At 39.6% G+C, this 18,665-nt stretch overlaps 1 protein-coding gene across 2 annotated transcripts in view; it reads left to right on the plus strand.

Annotated features, from left to right (window-relative positions):
• abl1 (c-abl oncogene 1, non-receptor tyrosine kinase) overlaps positions 1-18,665 on the plus strand; it is a 37,601-nt gene that overhangs the window by 15,611 nt on the left and 3,325 nt on the right. Inside the window, exons 1-10 of one of the 2 annotated variants that reach the window (XM_036580171.1) lie at positions 5,117-6,002; positions 9,001-9,165; positions 11,829-12,124; positions 16,121-16,393; positions 16,612-16,696; positions 16,939-17,116; positions 17,539-17,723; positions 17,875-18,027; positions 18,148-18,237; positions 18,345-18,470. In XM_036580171.1, coding sequence (XP_036436064.1) covers positions 5,918-6,002; positions 9,001-9,165; positions 11,829-12,124; positions 16,121-16,393; positions 16,612-16,696; positions 16,939-17,116; positions 17,539-17,723; positions 17,875-18,027; positions 18,148-18,237; positions 18,345-18,470 — 1,636 coding nt within the window. In that variant the 5' untranslated portion in view covers positions 5,117-5,917. Of the gene's footprint in view, positions 1-5,116; positions 6,003-9,000; positions 9,166-11,828; positions 12,125-16,120; positions 16,394-16,611; positions 16,697-16,938; positions 17,117-17,538; positions 17,724-17,874; positions 18,028-18,147; positions 18,238-18,344; positions 18,471-18,665 lie in introns of those variants that run through there. The other variant, XM_036580170.1, reaches the window with a different exon arrangement.

The raw sequence follows: 18,665 nt of genomic DNA on the forward strand, positions 1-18,665 counted from the left end.
ACTGGCAGTAGTCTGTAAAATTGTAAAGCTACAACTTGCAAAGTAGAAAATATTTTGTTTGAATATCTTACAAGCTTCAAATATCCGTGTTTAATGCTAAATCTAGTGTTTGAAAGTAATAGTGAACCGTCATTTGGTTGGTGCTGGGTGAATTAAAATGTTACTTAAAGAGTAATTGCACCCTGAAGCCATTATTCCATTGACAACTGAAATATATTGTTTTGCAATAACAAATGACATTGCAAAAAATAGTTACACTCCCACCTGGTTGAAAAACGTATGCTCTCTTGAGTGCCGTTTGCATGCTTTGCTCTCTTTTGTTTCTCCCCTTGTCTGCTGATTCACAGCTCTTTCTCACGGCTGACCACTGATGCTGATTTACCTTGCTCCCTCATCCAGTGCCGACCAGGACCAACGGAGTGGAACCCTCCTCTCAAACTATGGGCGCCGACGCTTACCAATAGCCTACGGTGTCTGGCAGCCAGTGGTTGGTGCGTCAGGGTGCTTATATTCATGGAATTTTAGCATGTGTCTTTAACCTCGGCACTCAAGGAATGAAGTCATTTTGCCCACATTTGTTGACTCTGAAATGATGATAACCACTACCCGTCCCTCGGCTCTTCTCTCGTTGCACGTGCATCAAGCTAGTGAGCCTCTGGAACTCAAAACGCAAGCTGAGCCTGGGCCAGAAAGGCCCCAGACACCCAGATGGAATGCTCCAAAGGGCCCTGGATAAACACTGTCGAATAGCCAGGCTGGTTGCTGGGTGCCTGGGACTTGTGACTTGTGAGAATTCTTGCTAGTGGTGCTGGTGGGATGATGTGATGGAATGAACCTGGTGCATAGCTTTGTGTATTAACCACAGCTGGGCCTCCACTCTTCTTTCATCATATTAGCATGCTTGAGGTAATATCTTGACTTTCCCTGACCAAATTGGGTAGGCTGGGTGCCAGAGTTGATGCTGGCTGACATTTCTGACATTTCAGACATTGTAAGGTGGTGTGGTGTTTCATCTTTCAGGGTCTGTGGGTGCAAGTGTGTGCTGTGTGGTGCGTGGTTGTGTATGTGTGCAAAAGTTTGATCTCAGTCGTGCTGTGATGTCCCAGAGGCTTCCTGCACCTGGCTCACGTTTTCCCTATCCATTAAGGCTGACCTTGCTGTGAGCCAATGTTGAAACCCTGCAGACTTTCCAATTTGGTGAAATGCTTCACATTTAAAAGACCTTTTAAAGGACGATAGAGCTGTATAGGCCAAATAAGCAAGCGGTCCGTGGGCCTTCGTTTGCTGGTGCCCTAGGGTTTGGAAAAAGAAGTGAGCTAAGAGAGTGAAAAAAGAGGGGAGAAAAAAAAGCAAGAGAGCATACTGTGTACGTCAGCTAACTGTTAACATACTGAGAGTGGGATTATATAAATCGCAATGGAGTGATTCTCCTATGAGCTCATCACAAAACAATGTGCTTCATGTTTCTCCATCTGCAACCTCCCCCCACTTCTCAAAACCTAGCCTCTCCTCGCTCACTTTGCTTTGTGGCCGAGTCGAGTTTCCAAGCGGTTGAAGTTGCTTGTAGGTGGTTTCGAAGTTGAACGTTTTAATTTCTCTTTGATTAATGTATGTGCTTGATATGAGGCTTAGCTACATAGTTAGCATGCCAGTGATTGTGTAAAAAGTCATAGAGCTCCATGTATTACACTCAGGTTTATCCAGAGATTGCTAACGAAAGCAGGGTCATTCGCTGCTAAATCACTGGGTCTTGACATAACCATAATCTCAGTTACAGATCTATGAGAGATTGCATTAAAAGTTGGAAAAGTGTGTTTGAGCATGAAGTTTCTCAAAATGCTTTGTTCTCAAAGCACTTTTAGGAAATTTTAATCAAAAGTTACAAAACCAAAAACACAAAATAATTGACCAAGCAATCAATCATTTTTTAATCTTGAAAGATTGCATGCAGTTTAATTGGTTTAGCACTCAGGTCGACTGACCTTTTTTGGTATGTGGACCGTAGTTGCTTTTGAACAGAGATCATTTCTACTGTTAATGAACCAAGGAGACTGGAATACCATCAAGCCCTTGTTGCAGTCTAGGTGGTACGGCTCATTTCATACCTCAGTTCTATTCTCATTTAACTGGCCAGACTACAGAGGTGGAATTGTATCATTGTCACATTTTCAGCCATTTTCGCTCTCTTATGACTGGAAAGTCAAGAGAACGTATTGGCTGGCCAGCACGCCTCTGGGCTTGAGTGCTGCCTGGGTTCCCGCCTGTCTGGAGACACCAGTTGAATGGTGTAGAGGCTGGTGATGTCAGCTCCAGACGCTGTCCCAGAGAAACACTAATGCCCCTTTTCCACATGCTCATGGAGGAAGATCGTAGCATGGAAATCAGTATTAACGTGGAGATGCACCTTATGCAGAGCTACACAGTGTTGAGTTATCTCTGGTTTTAAATAAACAACTTTGAGTTCTGGTTTGTATCTTGACTCTTTGAAACTGAGACTACTGCTCATGAACAATTAATTGTAGATTTAAAAAACAGACAGGTGACAAAAAATAAGTGCACTATTAACAGTTTTTTGTACTGTCTTGCACGTTGCATGACAAATGCAATATAAGTTGAAAGTTGAAATCTATTTGCTTATTACACATGTTCAAATGCAAGACTGATATCATATCCACTGGTTCTGAGTAATACCAGTCTCAATACAATATGTAGAATTTTTGACACACAACCAAAATATTAACGAAAAATACTATTTTGCAAACATATTAACAGAGCCTGCACCGATATGAAGGCTTGAAGTAATAAAGAAATTCTAATAACTCATATATCAGATAACAATTTTATGTTGTCAAAAATGAAAGTCTTTAAATGTTTTAAGTGTTTTTTCACTGACTGATAAGTTTGTCAGTTGTCAGCTGTGAATTGTCAGATATATTTGTAACAGCATGAGTTCATATGAGTTTGTCACCATGTTCGGCCCCTCCACATCTCTCTGCTGGTTTACGCTTCTGTGTCATTTCTCTTGTGAAAATGAAGGAAAAGAACAGGAACAATATTGAATGTATCTGGGTCAGTAAACAATCTGATACACTGTTTTTGTTGCATCCCTGCTCAGATGATGTAAATTACGTCCAGTCAAACATCTTCTCGCCAGATCTTGAATGTCAACAGTTACGTATAACACCAAATTATTATGTAAAGCTGTTATGTATTAAAAGGAGAGAAAAACAGCCATTGGTGCCTCTCTCTGCTTTCAGAGAAAGTTTGAGGCATATGACAAAGACCATCTACTTTATGCATGCACAGAGTGGATCTGGCCGAGCTTTCCATTGAGATGAATATAATGTTTGTAAGCAGATGCGTACCCCAAGTTCTCAGTTGTCAGCAGAAACTCAAAGTCTTGAATGATATAAATATTATAGTACAGGGGCGGAGCCTCCGGGACCTTTTGCCAGTTCCGTGGGTTTCTGTTAATTTGTTGTTTTTTTCTATTCTTCTTCAGTTTTCCACACATTTAGTTGTTGTGAGCTTGTTGCATTTTATATGTTTGGTAATTCACTTGTGTTTACCAGTTTAGGCTGCGTTGCTGTATTACAAGTAAGCAGCCGATAAGGCTTAACTTAAGTTTCTGTCCAGGGTTTTATAAAAACATTAAAAGAGACCATTAAAATCCTCAAAAAAGTGATTTACCCCACATCAGAGGTGTATTCATTATAACATTAAACAAGTTAAAACAGCTTAGGCAGTAACAGTGTTTCATTGACAGTATTTTCGTTGCTAAATAGAACCCTCATATCAGTGATGCATTTGTGGTCATGCAGTCCTCATTTGTGCATGCCTGCCAGGCTATAGGTTATCCCGCATCTTATGGTGTTCAAAGGTCACTCATGTACACCCTCTGTTATGAATGGGTCTGAGCACTATAAACCTTATACAGTATACACCACCAGAGGGTCAAACCTGCATCTTATGTTTTTGACAGAGTTTCTAGTTTAAGTACAAAGAAGGAAGCATACAAAACCACTACTGCAGCAGGCTAAAGGCTGCTGCACACCAGTCTAGAAGGGGCTGGGTCTGGGTAGGAGATGATCAAAGCACAGCTATAGCACATATGAAGTGTTGAAGAAAGGCGCAGAAAAACAAGAAGCTCAAGCTCAGTTTTCACTGTACTTGTATAGATTTGATGAAAAAACTTAATTTAGTATTGGATGTCTGCTAACTATATCATTGGCAATCTTCCTGTTTTTGAATTCAAAGCTATGAGGTGAAATACAATGCAATTAGGCTTGTAATGTAAATATGTGTGAAAACAGACATTTAGCAAGTCAGTTTATCTTAAAAACTTGAGATTGAAACCTTTCCTCCATGTAAATTTAAGCCATACAGTCTAATTTTTGTTGTTGTTGAGTTTAATATAGTACAGTATTAATGAGATGCTGATTGGCATCACTGTCTCTGGTGTCGTCCACCCAGTGCGTCTGGTGTGCAGTAGCCTGTAGACCTTACTGGGGTAGTGATGGTTAAAATATTTTTCGAATAATGCCTTAAAAATTTGAATGTCAAATTTGACAGAAACCCTATATATACCCTCTGTGCACCCTTTAGCACGGACCACATCAGTCTGGTCCTGGAAGAGGACTACAGGGCTTAGGGGGCGGTTTAAGGACAGGTCTACAGAAACAATAAAACATTGATTGACAATGTTCTGCATGCATAGAATTTTGCCTGGCTGGTTGAGCTTGTGAGAAAAATGTGTAGCTTTACTTGCACAACTTTTACCAAGCACAGCTAATTTTATTAATGAGCTGTAGCTTTACTTAATGAAGTGGCTAAATTCTGTCACTAGCTTGAGGGATACATTTTAGATAAAACTGAAAACATTGACTGACTCCATTGTGCCACCTGGTCTCTGTTCGTGTTCTGATCATGTAAATCATTTCTTTAGTTCCCAAAACGGCCTGTTGCCTAGTTAGGCTAACAAAACAAAAAGGAAGAATGCTTGTCATGACACTTCACAGCACACTTGGCAGCCACAGCTTCAGGCGCCTTTCTTTGAAGCTGTAAACATTTCAGAATAGAGCAAGAGACTATTGGTGCCTGAGAGAGAGAAAGAGAGAAAAGTGGAGATGGGGGTTGTGGGGGAGGGAAGAGGTCTTCCATAAAATGCCTTGTGACTCTCCAGCAGGAACGACAAAGGCAGATTCCTGCTGTAGCCTTCTTGTAGCATATAATTTCCCAAAGTCTGACTTGTGGTGGTATTTCAGTGCAGAGTGTGCCTTGGTGTTCCTCTCTGTTGATGTGTGCATGTTTGAAAGTATGTGTGTGCGTGCATGGCTGTGTTTGTATGTGTGTTTTTGGGGGGGAGGTGGGAGGATCCAGCCAGCTGATGTCATTCAGTACAGCAGGCAGTGCCTGAAAGGGGCCCTTTGTTGGCAGCGAGCAGCACGAGCACTCGGCTTCTCCCGCTATCATACTTGCAGGCGACAGGACAGCAGGATGGCAGGATCAAGAGAGCACGTCTTTACGTCAAAGTGTTAGATTTGGCTCTTGACTACGTCTCGGGGACAAGTTGCCCGTGTTTGGATGGGTATTTTCCCAGCGAAAGAGCGATCGAGCGAAAGCAGACTGGGGGAAAAAATGGAGCCTCTTGGACTGGAAACTCGGTAGTACAGAGTCATAAAGTGGATGCAGCTGTGGAGTTTTGGGATGTGGATATCGGCCTTTTCTTTCGAAAGTTGGTTTCTGCATTTGTCTCCGCTTTGTTGTCGACTTAGGACACCGCTGAACCCCTTTTAATTTTTTTATTTATTTATTTTTTTTAAGTCGGTAATCAACTTTTGGATGACGGATTACTAGGACGTGTAACTTGAGGGTAAAAATTGGACTTTTTCTTTAAAGTGGAAGCGTAAGAAAGCAAATGAAAATGTTGGAGATCTGTCTGAAATTGGTGGGGTGTAAATCTAAAAAAGGCCTCTCGTCCTCTTCCAGCTATTACTTCGAAGGTAAGAATTTGGGGTTGCGTCGGAACAGATGAAGAAAGCTAGCATGACTAGCTGGGGGTGGGGGGTGTTGGGGGAGGTGTTGCTTTTTGCGAAGAAGAATCTCAATTACAGAGGAGGGTAGTCTGAAGAAGACCCAGGAGCATAGATAAAGCAGCCGAGGGGAACTCGGGTTGATGGTCTTGCGAAAATCATAGACTCCAGCTTCACTTTGAGGCCTCCTAGCTGACTCTCCTTCGCCTGGCCGTTAGGAAAGTGGAGGGGGGAGGGGGGTGCGAGCAAAGCCAGACACTCTGGCTCGCAGCAAAAGAAAGGGAGGAAAAAAAAGTGAGGGAGGAGAGAATACTAGGAAATCTGACTCCTGCCTGACTGCCTGTGTAGGTTTGTTTTAAGCAAACAGTATACAGATATTCATATTCACATTCACGTGTGTAGATCTAGAAATGTTGTTCTTTTGCTATTTTTGTGTCTGTATATTGTTTACTGAAGTTTGTTTACAGAGGGGAAAAAAGAAAACTTTTAAAACTTTGAAAACTTCTGAACCTTTCTTGGATATATAGCAAAAGGTTAAAGTAAATGAAAAATCCTAGAAAAGATCTTGAGATTCTCCAATCCTTGTTTTTGCATGTCTTGTTTCTTTGTAAGCAAAAATAATAATGATACTTCCTTATGTCTATGCTCACGTAACCAAGGTTAATAAGTCTTTGTGTACGGTAATAATATGCTAGGAACAAAGGCTATTGCTGGTGAAAGTCCTGTGGACGGTCCATCAGATGTATTAAGCTGCTCATTAAATTATTACTGTTTTCAAGATATAGTTCATACATAAGTCCCATAAGTTTTTTCTGAAGAACTGTGTGGAATACTTTCCTGTTCTGGGTGACGTTTTACTTTTACCTCGGCCTTTTGTGGTAGATCTCAATCACATTTTCTTCATTTTAGTATGAGATTAGTCTTGGTTCATGCTTCCTCTCTAGTCTTATGAATGTTTTGAGAGTATTCCTCATGCTTGGGCTCATCTTTGGCACTCTGCCTCCAGCTCTTCATGAGAGATTTGCTGTCCCTGTCTCTGCTAATTAAGTTTGTGTCTCTTCCTTCCACCACCATCTCTCTTGACTTCTTCTCCAGCCTGTTGTGGTGATGCCACACTTACTGAGGAGATCTTTGGTTCACCATGTGGTCAGTAGTCCTCAGGCTCATATGTGGTTCAGTATCTCCATTATACTCACAACTAGGACCCCAACAAATACTCAAACAATAAGTTCTTTATTAGATAAACTACAAGAAACATGGGCATGAAAAGAACCCTATTATGATGTTAGTTTGTCCAGTCCCCTTTTGTTCTTCAGCTCTTGCTTAACAGAGGAATCACAGCCAGTTCTCTCTCATTTGTTTATCTTCTGCTATCACAGACTCATTTCCGTGCCAGGCCAGACGCCCCCGTAATGTCTCATCTTACAAATAAAACCATTTTTCAATACGCAGGTCCATTAGATGACGTCTCTTTCAGCAAGATGTATTTGATTCCTGGAATTTAACAGTTCGGAGAATTAAAAACTAACTGCAGACGTTTATCTGTGCCTAAAAGTACCAAATCCTGGAATTATCAAGGAGCACAGGTTAATCAACAATGTTAAGTTTTCCATAAAATAACCACAGCTTCATTTGGAAATGGATAGTATCACTGCCATTTTCTATTGTTTTTCAACATCTGTGTGAGGTCCAGGGTTCTTTGTCAGTCAAGTTAGTGTATAGCAAATGCTATGTAGTGAATAATGAGTTAATGAGTGAACCATTCTGAGCACAGTGTATCTACATAATATTAAAGGGTATGTTTGGGAGTTTTTTCTGATGCTTGGAACCCCAATTGAGACTTTCAGCATGGTGTGGTTCTTCAGACTGAGGCTGTGTGTGTGCGACAGAGAAGCATAAGGTGACGGAACACGTGCGGGGACAGCTGAGCAACTTGTTGACTGTGACTGTGCATAATGAACTCACAGTGTGGGCTATGCTTTTTTACACCGCTTAATTTCATTTATCTAATCAAGCAGAGACATATTAGTGTTCAGTTATGTAAGGGTAGAGGAATTTTGCCAATGTTGAAAGTCATACCATTTCTTAATCCATTTTGCCCTGGAAACTGCAGGTGTATTATTCAGTTATTTACCTTAAAGATTATTGTTCAGTAACTGCTGTGAGTTATATGGTAACTACTACAGGACTGTGCAAAAGTCAGAGACCAACCTTCATTTGTTTAATTTCCAGTCTAGATAGCCATTAAGTACAAGTTATTAATTTTTCAAGAAATGTTTTTGAGGAGATTAGATATAATATAGTCCACTTGTCAAAGGAAGGGAAGAAATAGGACCCCTAACCACCCTATAAGACCTGGTAGGTTACCAAAATTGTCACCCTCATATAGACAGTACTTTCATCTTTGAGAGATAGGAGAAAATGAAACTCCACTCTTACTTCAGATATAAAGTCCACAAGTGTTTCTGTCCATCGTACCACTGTGAGAAGACAGCTCAGTGCTAAGGGTCTGAAAGGATGTATAGCTGTCAAGGAGCTGTTACTGAGAAAAGGAAATAGACAAAAAGCAGGAAGAATGCACTAGAACAGTGAAACTGCAGAAATTGCAATGAACTTCTAAGACTGAACTTTGGAGGTATTTACAAGAAGCATGGGAAGAGTATTTAGTGGCTGTTTTGACTGGAAATTACATGGAGAGGTCTCTGACTTTTATAAAAACGAATGTATAACTTACGTAGTTACTAGAGTGAGGAAGTGAAAAGTGGGCCTACATAACCTTGCAGGTTAAGCATTTACTGAGTAGTAACACTGTAAATTGCCTGACTACACTGCTTGGAAAATTGTTAAATATTGTTAGTGATATGAACACAGTAGGTCTTTCCATTACATACATCTGTGTTATTAGTTTCTAAAGTCTGTATGTTGTTACTTGTAGTGATTCACTTTTGTTTTGCACTTTCATTTGCAGAAGCTCTTCAGCGGCCAGATTTTGAGTCCCCTGGTCTGTCTGAGGCGGCACGCTGGAACTCCAAAGAGAACCTGTTGGCGGGGCCCAGTGAAAATGACCCAAACCTGTTTGTTGCACTATACGACTTTGTGGCAAGTGGTGACAACACACTTAGCATAACTAAAGGTAAGGCATCAGAACATTGTGTATTCATGGCTTTATTTTTTTTTCCTGTAGTTGTTTGTCAGCTAATACTTTGTGAGAACATTTAATAGTGCCAGCAGTGAGTCAAGAGGTTGTCAGTGATTTCTCAGAAACACATCCTATAAAAGAATGAATTCAATATCACCTGTTCACATAGTAATACAAATGACATGCCAGCAGTCATTAAGAGTAATCACTGACACTAATAAACATCAGTCAGATACAAAAGTGTGTAATCAACCTGTTCAAGTGTAACCGTTGGTGATATTTTTTAGTTTATTATTATTTGTTTTATTGCCGCTTGCCATGTACTGCATTGACTAATATGCCATTTAACAATAGAGGAAAATCCTTGCCCCCTCCTGTCTGGCTCTAGGAAAACATTAGCCATGAACTCACACATTCAGTTTACCTTACTGAAATCGAATCCCTAATCATTATGAAACAAACAGCAGCGCAGCCTTGGATTCATCTGAAAGAAGCATAGTCTGCTATAGGCTTTGAGCTGAGAGGCCTAGCGCATCCTCTCAGGGGAGGCGAGTGACGCTGCTGCCTGGAAATCCACATATTTGCCTCACATTCTCTATCTCCCCTCCGCTTCCTTTATTTTGTGCAGCACGCGAGTTCTTTCCACTCAAGTTACTGAAAAACAATAAGGCAGCTGCAGCTTTGGCCTGGCTAGTCAAAGCATTTCGTATAAAGGAGAGTTAATGCTTTATACTTAATGTACTTGATATTAATGTATTTATTAATTTAGTATGCTTAGATAACATGGCTTTTTCTTGCATATCTCACTAGTTAGAAAAATTGAGTATATTTTAATGAGTCAGTACATTTACCTTCAAGTTCATACACATATGGAACTTAAGTGACCCACATCTTACATTTGTCTTGTACTTTTGTCCCCCCTAAGGCCCACTTATGCTGTTTGTGTGGGTTTATGTACCAAAAATATAATTCATTTTTAACCAAAGGTCATTCATTTTTATTTTTAGACCTTTTTTCAACCTCTCTGTATCCCTTACAATTAAACATCCTTTTTATTACACTGCCTTTAAGATTAAGAGTTCAAAATGGGCTGTTATTGAGGCTTAATTTCCATAGATGGACCGTACGGAGTGGGAGGTGAATATTACGCTTTGAAACTCTTTCAAAAAAGTTAGGAAAATTCAGTTTTCCATGATCTTGGCCTTGTAAGTTCTGTGTAGGTTTGCGAAGGTCACTTCTCTAAGTAATAAATGCTTTGCTTATTGCTAATACCAAGGTAACCATTAAAAAGTTTTACCACCGGATGAATCTGCAGGCAGTAATGTCAACCACAAGAACTTGTAATGACACATGGAAAAACCTGTGCATCGTGGTTAAGGCAATCATGACGCAATTGAGAGGATTCTAGTGTGCCAGAGTCACAGCCCTACCAAGGCATACTGGTCATTTACTCAGCATGAGTCTGTTCCAGGTCATGTCAGGATGTTGTTATATGAGTCAAGTGTGATTGTGTGCTGGTCTCTGTTTTGATTAGGTCAAGAAGGCCCTTTTGTTTAGGTGTTCTGTGGCAGAAAGTGGTTATTAGTTAATGAAAAACTGTCTCTTTTCTTTCTGCTTATAGCAGCATCCAGTAAACCATAATCAAAATATTGTGGTACATTAAATAGTGCTTAGAACATTAAATTATGGATGGCCGAATAAAATTTCTGTACAGTCAGATTGGCCAATATCCAAATTTTTGGTCAATTTCTAGCAACCATTCTAAGCAAAAGTTCACACTTCTTGGGCTAAGTGAACACATGACACACGCTAGCACATTTCCAGTACTTTCTATTAGCTAAAGCCACAATGGAAATAAAATTGTGTGTGATATGTGGGATATTTTAATGGGCCAAACTGTAAATGGGAATCAGTTGCATGTTCAAATAACAAATGAAATGCTACATCAGAAGTAAGAGGCAGCTAGCTGTTTAGTGCAATGAGTCATATATAATTAATGCTCTGACATTTGTTATAGGTGTAGCAGCAGCATTCAGCGACAGAGCGAATGCACTTGCCTCACTCACATAATGAATGCCACTAAACTGCAACACAGATCTGCCAACATCAACATAATGAATTGGCCAATTGCCAATCAGGTTGTTGAGGACCAAACAGATATATGTGCTATTTTCTGGTATTTTTTTAAACATGTTTGAAAAGTTGTTAACATGGCTGATGTAAAGGTACTAAAGATTTAGCTAATATAGATGCTGTGTAATAAAGTATGTAGTCGGTGCAGGTTCAGCCTAAGTTAGCTGACAGTAATAGTGTTTAAATGAAATAGTATCTTCAGTCCTTTACATCTCTAGAACCAACTTTTTAGGTCAGTAGTAAGCAATGAGCAAGAAAAAAGTAAATCTTAAGGCATTTTGTATTTAATCAGTTAATTTCTACGTTTAATAGGCCTACATGCATAACCGTTTCTGAGTAATCACTGAGTAAAATTGCTCTGACACCCACTTCTACATGACATCATGTGAAGTCACAGCATATCAGAAGGCTTTAACAATCACTTTGTTCAAACCTAATATCCTGTGTGTTTTGAAAGCTGAAGGAGGAGCAATGCTGTCATGTAACGCCACATAATGCAATGGTGCAATTCTCTGGTTTCTCAGGAGAGAAGCTCCGAGTGTTGGGCTACAATCACAATGGGGAGTGGTGTGAGGCGCAGACCAAGAATGGCCAGGGCTGGGTGCCCAGCAACTACATTACTCCAGTTAACAGCCTGGAGAAACACAGCTGGTACCACGGGCCGGTATCGCGCAATGCTGCCGAATACCTGCTCAGCAGTGGCATCAATGGTAGCTTCCTGGTGCGGGACAGTGAAAGCAGCCCAGGCCAGAGGTCCATCTCACTGCGCTATGAAGGTCGGGTCTACCACTACCGCATCAACACTGCCTCTGATGGCAAGGTAAGAACATGAGTAGGCATTCTGTACCTTGAGTGGTGAGCTCTTGGCTTGTTTGAGACATTCAAGTTGTTTGATTGTTGACAAAGTCTGGTGTTTCATCCTTCAACATGGTAAAGAACTATATACAGGGTCATTTGACTGACCCTGCAAAATGACCAACAACGAACTCTAGTTTTTCCATGACGTGTAGAGTCAGGCGATTCTCAAATTACAGCTGTATGCAACAAATTTGTATGTGTTGGCAAACATAAGGATGTTTGGCTTAAATTCTACTTAAATGCTTCAGACAATTGTAGAATAACTTTTTTTTTTTTTCTGATCAGACTGATGAATGGTGCAAGGAAGTGCTTATGGCATTGTGGTCAATGGCACTGGCATGTGGTCAATGAGCATGGAGCTGACAATTGCAATAGTATGGCCAGCTGACTATACAATAAATACCAGATATCTTCATTTGACCCCCTGTGTGACTAGCTTAAAAAAAAAAGGTTTAAAACATTGACACAATTTTCCCCTTACTCTAAATGTAGCTGATTAGCCAAGATAGATTGCTGTCAAATGTTTGCTTCTTCAGTTTTGCACCAGAAGTACGAGACTAAAGTAGCTAATGAGTAATGGAGGCTTAGCATGCCTAAATCACTTCCTTGTCTAAGATTGTGTTGATATGTCAAGTAATCTCTATCTGACAATGTATAACAATGGCCTTCTTTACACTTGACTTTAACATCCGATTGTGGTGATTGGATCATCATCCAATCAAGAAACAGGACATTTACATTTGCCCCTCTAAAATGTACTTTCTGTAGTCATATATTGATTGGACCTCATTTCCCCACTCAGTATTTATGTTTTTAAATCAGATTGCTGTGGCATCAGCGCAGATTAGGCGGAGCCGGTATAAGTTGTGCTCTGTCTAGTGCTTTATAAAACATTTTGTTTTGTTGTACAGAGTGTTCCAGGTATTTTAAGCTACAGGGAAAGATAGCAGTGATCATTTTGCATAGCAACCACCACTGAGGTACAGTTGAAAGAAAAATATGCATTAAAATACAGTCAGGATTGGTGACAGAAATGTGTGCTGTTCTTTACAGCCGACAAATGCCATTTCAAATTTCATGTTTGTAAGTCTGTGTTTCAGAACACTTACAGACACCTAAAAGAGTGTATTTAATAAGAGAGGCGGCAACGAATTAAAAGCGGTGCATGGGACGCATGTAATTTTAGACCACAAATGTAGCCTAGCTAGTCTTGTTGTGTTTACACACTCATACAGCCGATCTCAATGCGTGCTCAACTACCTGTAGATCAAGACACTTAGATTCAAACATGTGCCAAACACAAACATGATTTCTCTTGCCTTTTAAATGCAAATATAGACAGCATCCAGATACTGGACACATTTTATTGCCAAAGTTAAACCCTTTAATGCTTATCACTATCCAACATTAGGCTTAAGCTAAATTTGGAAAACTCTTAACGTTTTGAATCGCTTGTTGTATATTAGAGTTCCCCATTAATTTTACAGCTCCAGATTCTTCCCAGTGTGATGCACCCTTTAAGAGCATCGGTTTGCACCCTTTAAAAGCATCAGTTTAGTTGTGATTGTACATTTTGCCAGCAGACTTTAGTTTCTGTGTTTCCCTCTGAGAGCGCTCAGCGTTAGATACCTTGCTGCACACACCAAACCACCCATTCCAAGCAAACTCCTCTGGCCCGTTAAACTGTGGGAAGGCCAGACAGATTCTACAGCGGAGTTAAATCACCCCTGGAGAATGCTTTTTTAATACTCCCTGGCTGTGTGCATGATGCACTCCCGGCCCAAGGCTGCCAGCCCCCTAGTCCAGCTGGACAGCGGTGGGGGAGCACGTCCTGTCCACTGTAGTCCCACATTTCTCAGTGATCTGAGGTGAAGCTGTGGAATGGCATGCACGAGAAAGATGCCTGTGGTGGCTTTTGGGTTCATTTCGTGAAAAGAGGACGTGCTTCCCCTCTTCAACTCAAACTCTGAACCCCACAAGACAAGCTGAGCTTTAAGCAGTCACCTGTTTTCTGACCAAACTGGTTAATTAAGTAGATTGAATAGCCTAGATTCTGTCTTGATTTATTGAATTATATGCTTTTAAGGCTTATATTGACCATCCAGATAATTTCAGGCACTTCACCATCAAGAAGTGCTGGGTGGTATTAATGAAAAATCAGGTTTTTCCAAATATATCTCACTATTACAGTATCAGATGATATTTTAAACTATTTTAAAATGACACAAAAAAGAGCCTTACACAGTACTGTAAATGTTAAAAGACGGAAACTGGATTTCCAGAAAGGAAACTTGGTATTGATTTAGTTTTCTGTATTTTGAACAGTTCCTTCAAAACAATCTTAAGCATGTAGTAAATAACTGCAAATAACAAAGTTTTGGCCATCTATCAATAATGCTAAGTCTAACAGTCTCTATCAGTATTAGAGATGTCTGGGTATTGGTATTGGGCCGATATCAAATCTAACCTGAAATGGCACAGGATTGCTTCTAGTACCACAAAGGAAAATAAATCCTGTTATAATATCAGTAGCCACATGATCATTTCACATAGAAACAGTAAGGACGGTACTTTTAATATATAAATATATATAAACATGTAAATGTTATAATTTTAAAGCATAGTAGTTTCTGTTTTAAAAATTTGGATCAGTTCCAGATGATGGTTTCATTGTCCGTATTGGGGGAAAAAAAAAATTGTATCACACCATCTCTGAATACTGCGGCGTGATACCAGTGCTGTTATGTAAGTATAGACCAGGGGTATTCAACTAAAACTTGGGTAGGTCCAGTTACATCAAATTTCTTGCTTACTTGCCAATAATAAAATGAAATAAGACACATCATATATGTTTTAATAAACTGTTTCTTTTTTTTGTACATATTTTTTGTAATTTTATGATCATTTTGTGCTGATCTCAGTTTAAAATTGTATGAGTATCTGCTATTGGAAAATTGAAAATCTTTTTGGAAGAAAAGATTCTTAAAAAGTTTTAAAAATCTTAAGTACTTGTCCTCATTTTGTAAAAATAAATTAGTTCAAAATAAAATTAAAATAAATTATAAAGGCTATTATTAATGAGAATTTCACACTCTTGTGCTGTCAGGGAATGGACAAGTACTCTGGAAGAGCTTTTAGGTTGAGCCTTGGGTTTATTTTATTTGTCCTCAGAACTGTTTTTTCAGTAGGTTAATTCGAAGTGATTGTTTTTGCAGTGGCGCTGATGCTTAACAGTTTTACCTTTTGAATCTGAACAGATGAGACACATCAGGGACAAAACGCAGTTCTTTGTTTAGTAGTTTTTAAACACTTTTTGTCACTGAGTTTTCCTTTTTTTAAAAAAAACACTGTGCTGTTACTTCACTCCACAGACCAGAAATTGTAAATAAAATAAAAAATCAAAGAAAATATTAACGTCTGGCACGCTGTTTAGAACCACGAGTTTAATATAGAGCCATTTTGTGCTAAAATGCTTCTTTGCATGGTGAAATGGTGCTTCAGATTGATAGGGAATGTGCTGTATACAGTACTATATAGAACCTTTTAGAAAACAGTTCTATACAGCACCAAAAGGGTTCTTCTATTGTTACAAACTTGACATCATAACAATAGCAGAACCCTTTTTGGTGCTATAGAACCATTTTCAAGCATTTTCTTTTGTGTATGTTATTTGAATCCAGTATTCTCTGTTAATGTTTAAATATAATCATCATTATGCCAGTATTGAGTCTTTCCTTTATTTTTTTTGCCATACATACAAATGCAATTACTAACTGATTTTTCAATTTATTTATTTATTTATTTATTTATTTATTTTTTTTAAAGATTTCTCAGACCAATGTTGTTCAGAAAAGATTTGCTCACTATAACGTGCACCAATAATAATCCTTGCCAATTATATCACAAAACAAGTCAGGCCTTTTGATTTTCTTATCTCCTCCACCTCATCCCTGCACAGCTATACGTGTCTTCGGAGAGCCGCTTCAACACGCTGGCTGAGTTGGTCCATCACCATTCCACTGTGGCGGATGGCCTCATCACGACGCTACACTATCCAGCACCTAAACGCAACAAGCCCACAATCTACGGGGTTTCACCCAACTACGACAAGTGGGAGATGGAGCGCACAGACATTACTATGAAACACAAGCTGGGTGGAGGCCAGTATGGCGAAGTGTACGAGGGAGTCTGGAAGAAGTACAATCTCACTGTTGCTGTGAAAACACTAAAAGTTAGTATGCCTGTGTTCTTTTGCAAATGTATGCATGGAACACAGTGTTTTTGTCCAAGCATAGCTATAATAGTGAGTTATAAATATGTATAAGAGCGTATACAAAACACATCTAAAATGATACTAGACTGTCCCCATGGATGTAATACGTCTTCCTGGCAGCACTGCTTGTTTGAGCAGGACTAACTTTTGCTTTCTCCTTTTCCTTTGTCCTGTAGGAAGACACAATGGAGGTAGAAGAGTTCCTGAAGGAGGCTGCTGTCATGAAAGAAATCAAGCATCCCAATCTGGTTCAGCTATTAGGTGAGTCTAGTCTTGAGGAGAATAGAGTCATAAGCTTAACTATCTGATTTAGTCTTTAATGAATGCTAGATTGGAAACCAAATGGCATCAGATACTTTACAATACTTTAGTTAGATTGAAAGAAAAAACCTGTTCAGTTACCAGTGTTTACAAATAAGATTTTTTTTATATTTTTGTTCATTATTTGACTACCTTTTATAAAAGTCAACGAGCGCTAGCATATACGAACCTCTCTGTCTTAGGTGTGTGTACACGGGAGCCTCCTTTCTACATCATCACAGAGTTTATGACCCATGGTAACCTGCTGGACTACCTGCGTGAGTGTAACCGTGAGGAGGTGAACGCTGTGGTGCTGCTCTACATGGCCACTCAGATCTCCTCTGCTATGGAGTACTTGGAGAAGAAGAACTTCATCCACAGGTACTGACCGAAAACCAGATCCCTTCAAGTTGAGACATGTTAAAAGCATGTTTACCAAGGCCTTTGTCAATAACAGCTTGTATTTAATAACATAGTATATTTTTTTCTGTTTCCATGTGTACACATTGTCTTATTCAGTTACGCATTCCTTTAATATAATAAAGTTTTTAGTTTGACAGCTTTCTGGCAATAACACTAAATTTCACCGGAGTGCTCTTGTTATATAATTTTCGTAATAGCTTGACAATAGATGAGCTCCAATCCAATCCTTGTAAAGCTGCTTGGGACAGTTGTAAAAAGTGCTGTATAAATGAACTTGAACTGAACTGAATTGACAGTACCAAAAAGCATTCAATCTGTTACTGTTCTCATGGAAATCTTCATATGAAATTAACAGATACCATTTTGCATTCCTCCTTCAGGGACTTGGCTGCCCGCAACTGCTTGGTTGGGGAGAACCATTTGGTGAAGGTGGCAGATTTTGGCTTGAGTCGTCTGATGACGGGGGACACATACACAGCCCATGCTGGAGCCAAGTTTCCTATTAAATGGACTGCGCCAGAGAGCCTGGCGTACAATAAATTCTCTATCAAGTCAGATGTATGGGGTAAGAAGATGAAATTCTTTTAAATTAATTGCAGTAGCATGCTGCAAGATACCTACTGTTGTCAAGGTGCCATGAAATAACTGTTGAACTTATTTAAACAACTGGAATTATGTGCACTTGCTAAGTCCTTATTGTTCTGCCTGTGCCTCAGCTTTTGGAGTTCTGCTGTGGGAGATTGCCACCTATGGGATGTCCCCATACCCTGGGATTGATTTGTCGCAGGTATATGAGCTATTAGAAAAAGACTACCGAATGGACAGACCTGAGGGATGCCCGGAAAAGGTCTACGAACTTATGAGAGCCTGTGAGTAACGACCATTAGATATTGCCACTTTTGAGGCAACATAGTTATTTATTGCAGTATAGCACTTAGTGTTATCTTAAGCTGCTTTTCTGTTGCACTGACCTGGTCTTTGGCTAATAGGTTGGAAATGGAACCCAGCAGAGAGGCCATCCTTTGCTGAGACCCATCAAGCTTTTGAAACAATGTTTCAGGAATCCAGCATCTCAGATGGTAAATAAACATCTCTAACTACAGAGTAACCATACTTTGTGTTTGCTTTGTTCCAGTGTATAATAGACAATTTTCCTGACTAACATCATGTTCTTTACCTTTGGTAGAGGTGGAGAAAGAATTGGGGAAAAAAGGTAAGAAGCTGACGCTTGGCACTATACAGCAGGCCCCGGAGCTGCCTACCAAAACCAGAACACTACGTAGAAACATGGACAAAGATGGGGACAGCCCTGGTGAGTATGCCATCGGTATCATGCACTGTTGTAATCAAATTCTGGAGAAGATCAAAAATTGTATATTCTTAAATTTGTTTTTAAAGTTGGAAATTTTGACATCACAGTGTCTCTAACAAATAAAACACAAACAAATAAGCAGTATACAAGAGTAGCCTACAGCTAACAAGTGGTTATATTGTTTTGATGTGTGTG

Source organism: Colossoma macropomum, unplaced genomic scaffold (genome assembly GCF_904425465.1).
Source record: "Colossoma macropomum unplaced genomic scaffold, Colossoma_macropomum, whole genome shotgun sequence".
NCBI classification, from domain to species: domain Eukaryota; kingdom Metazoa; phylum Chordata; class Actinopteri; order Characiformes; family Serrasalmidae; genus Colossoma; species Colossoma macropomum.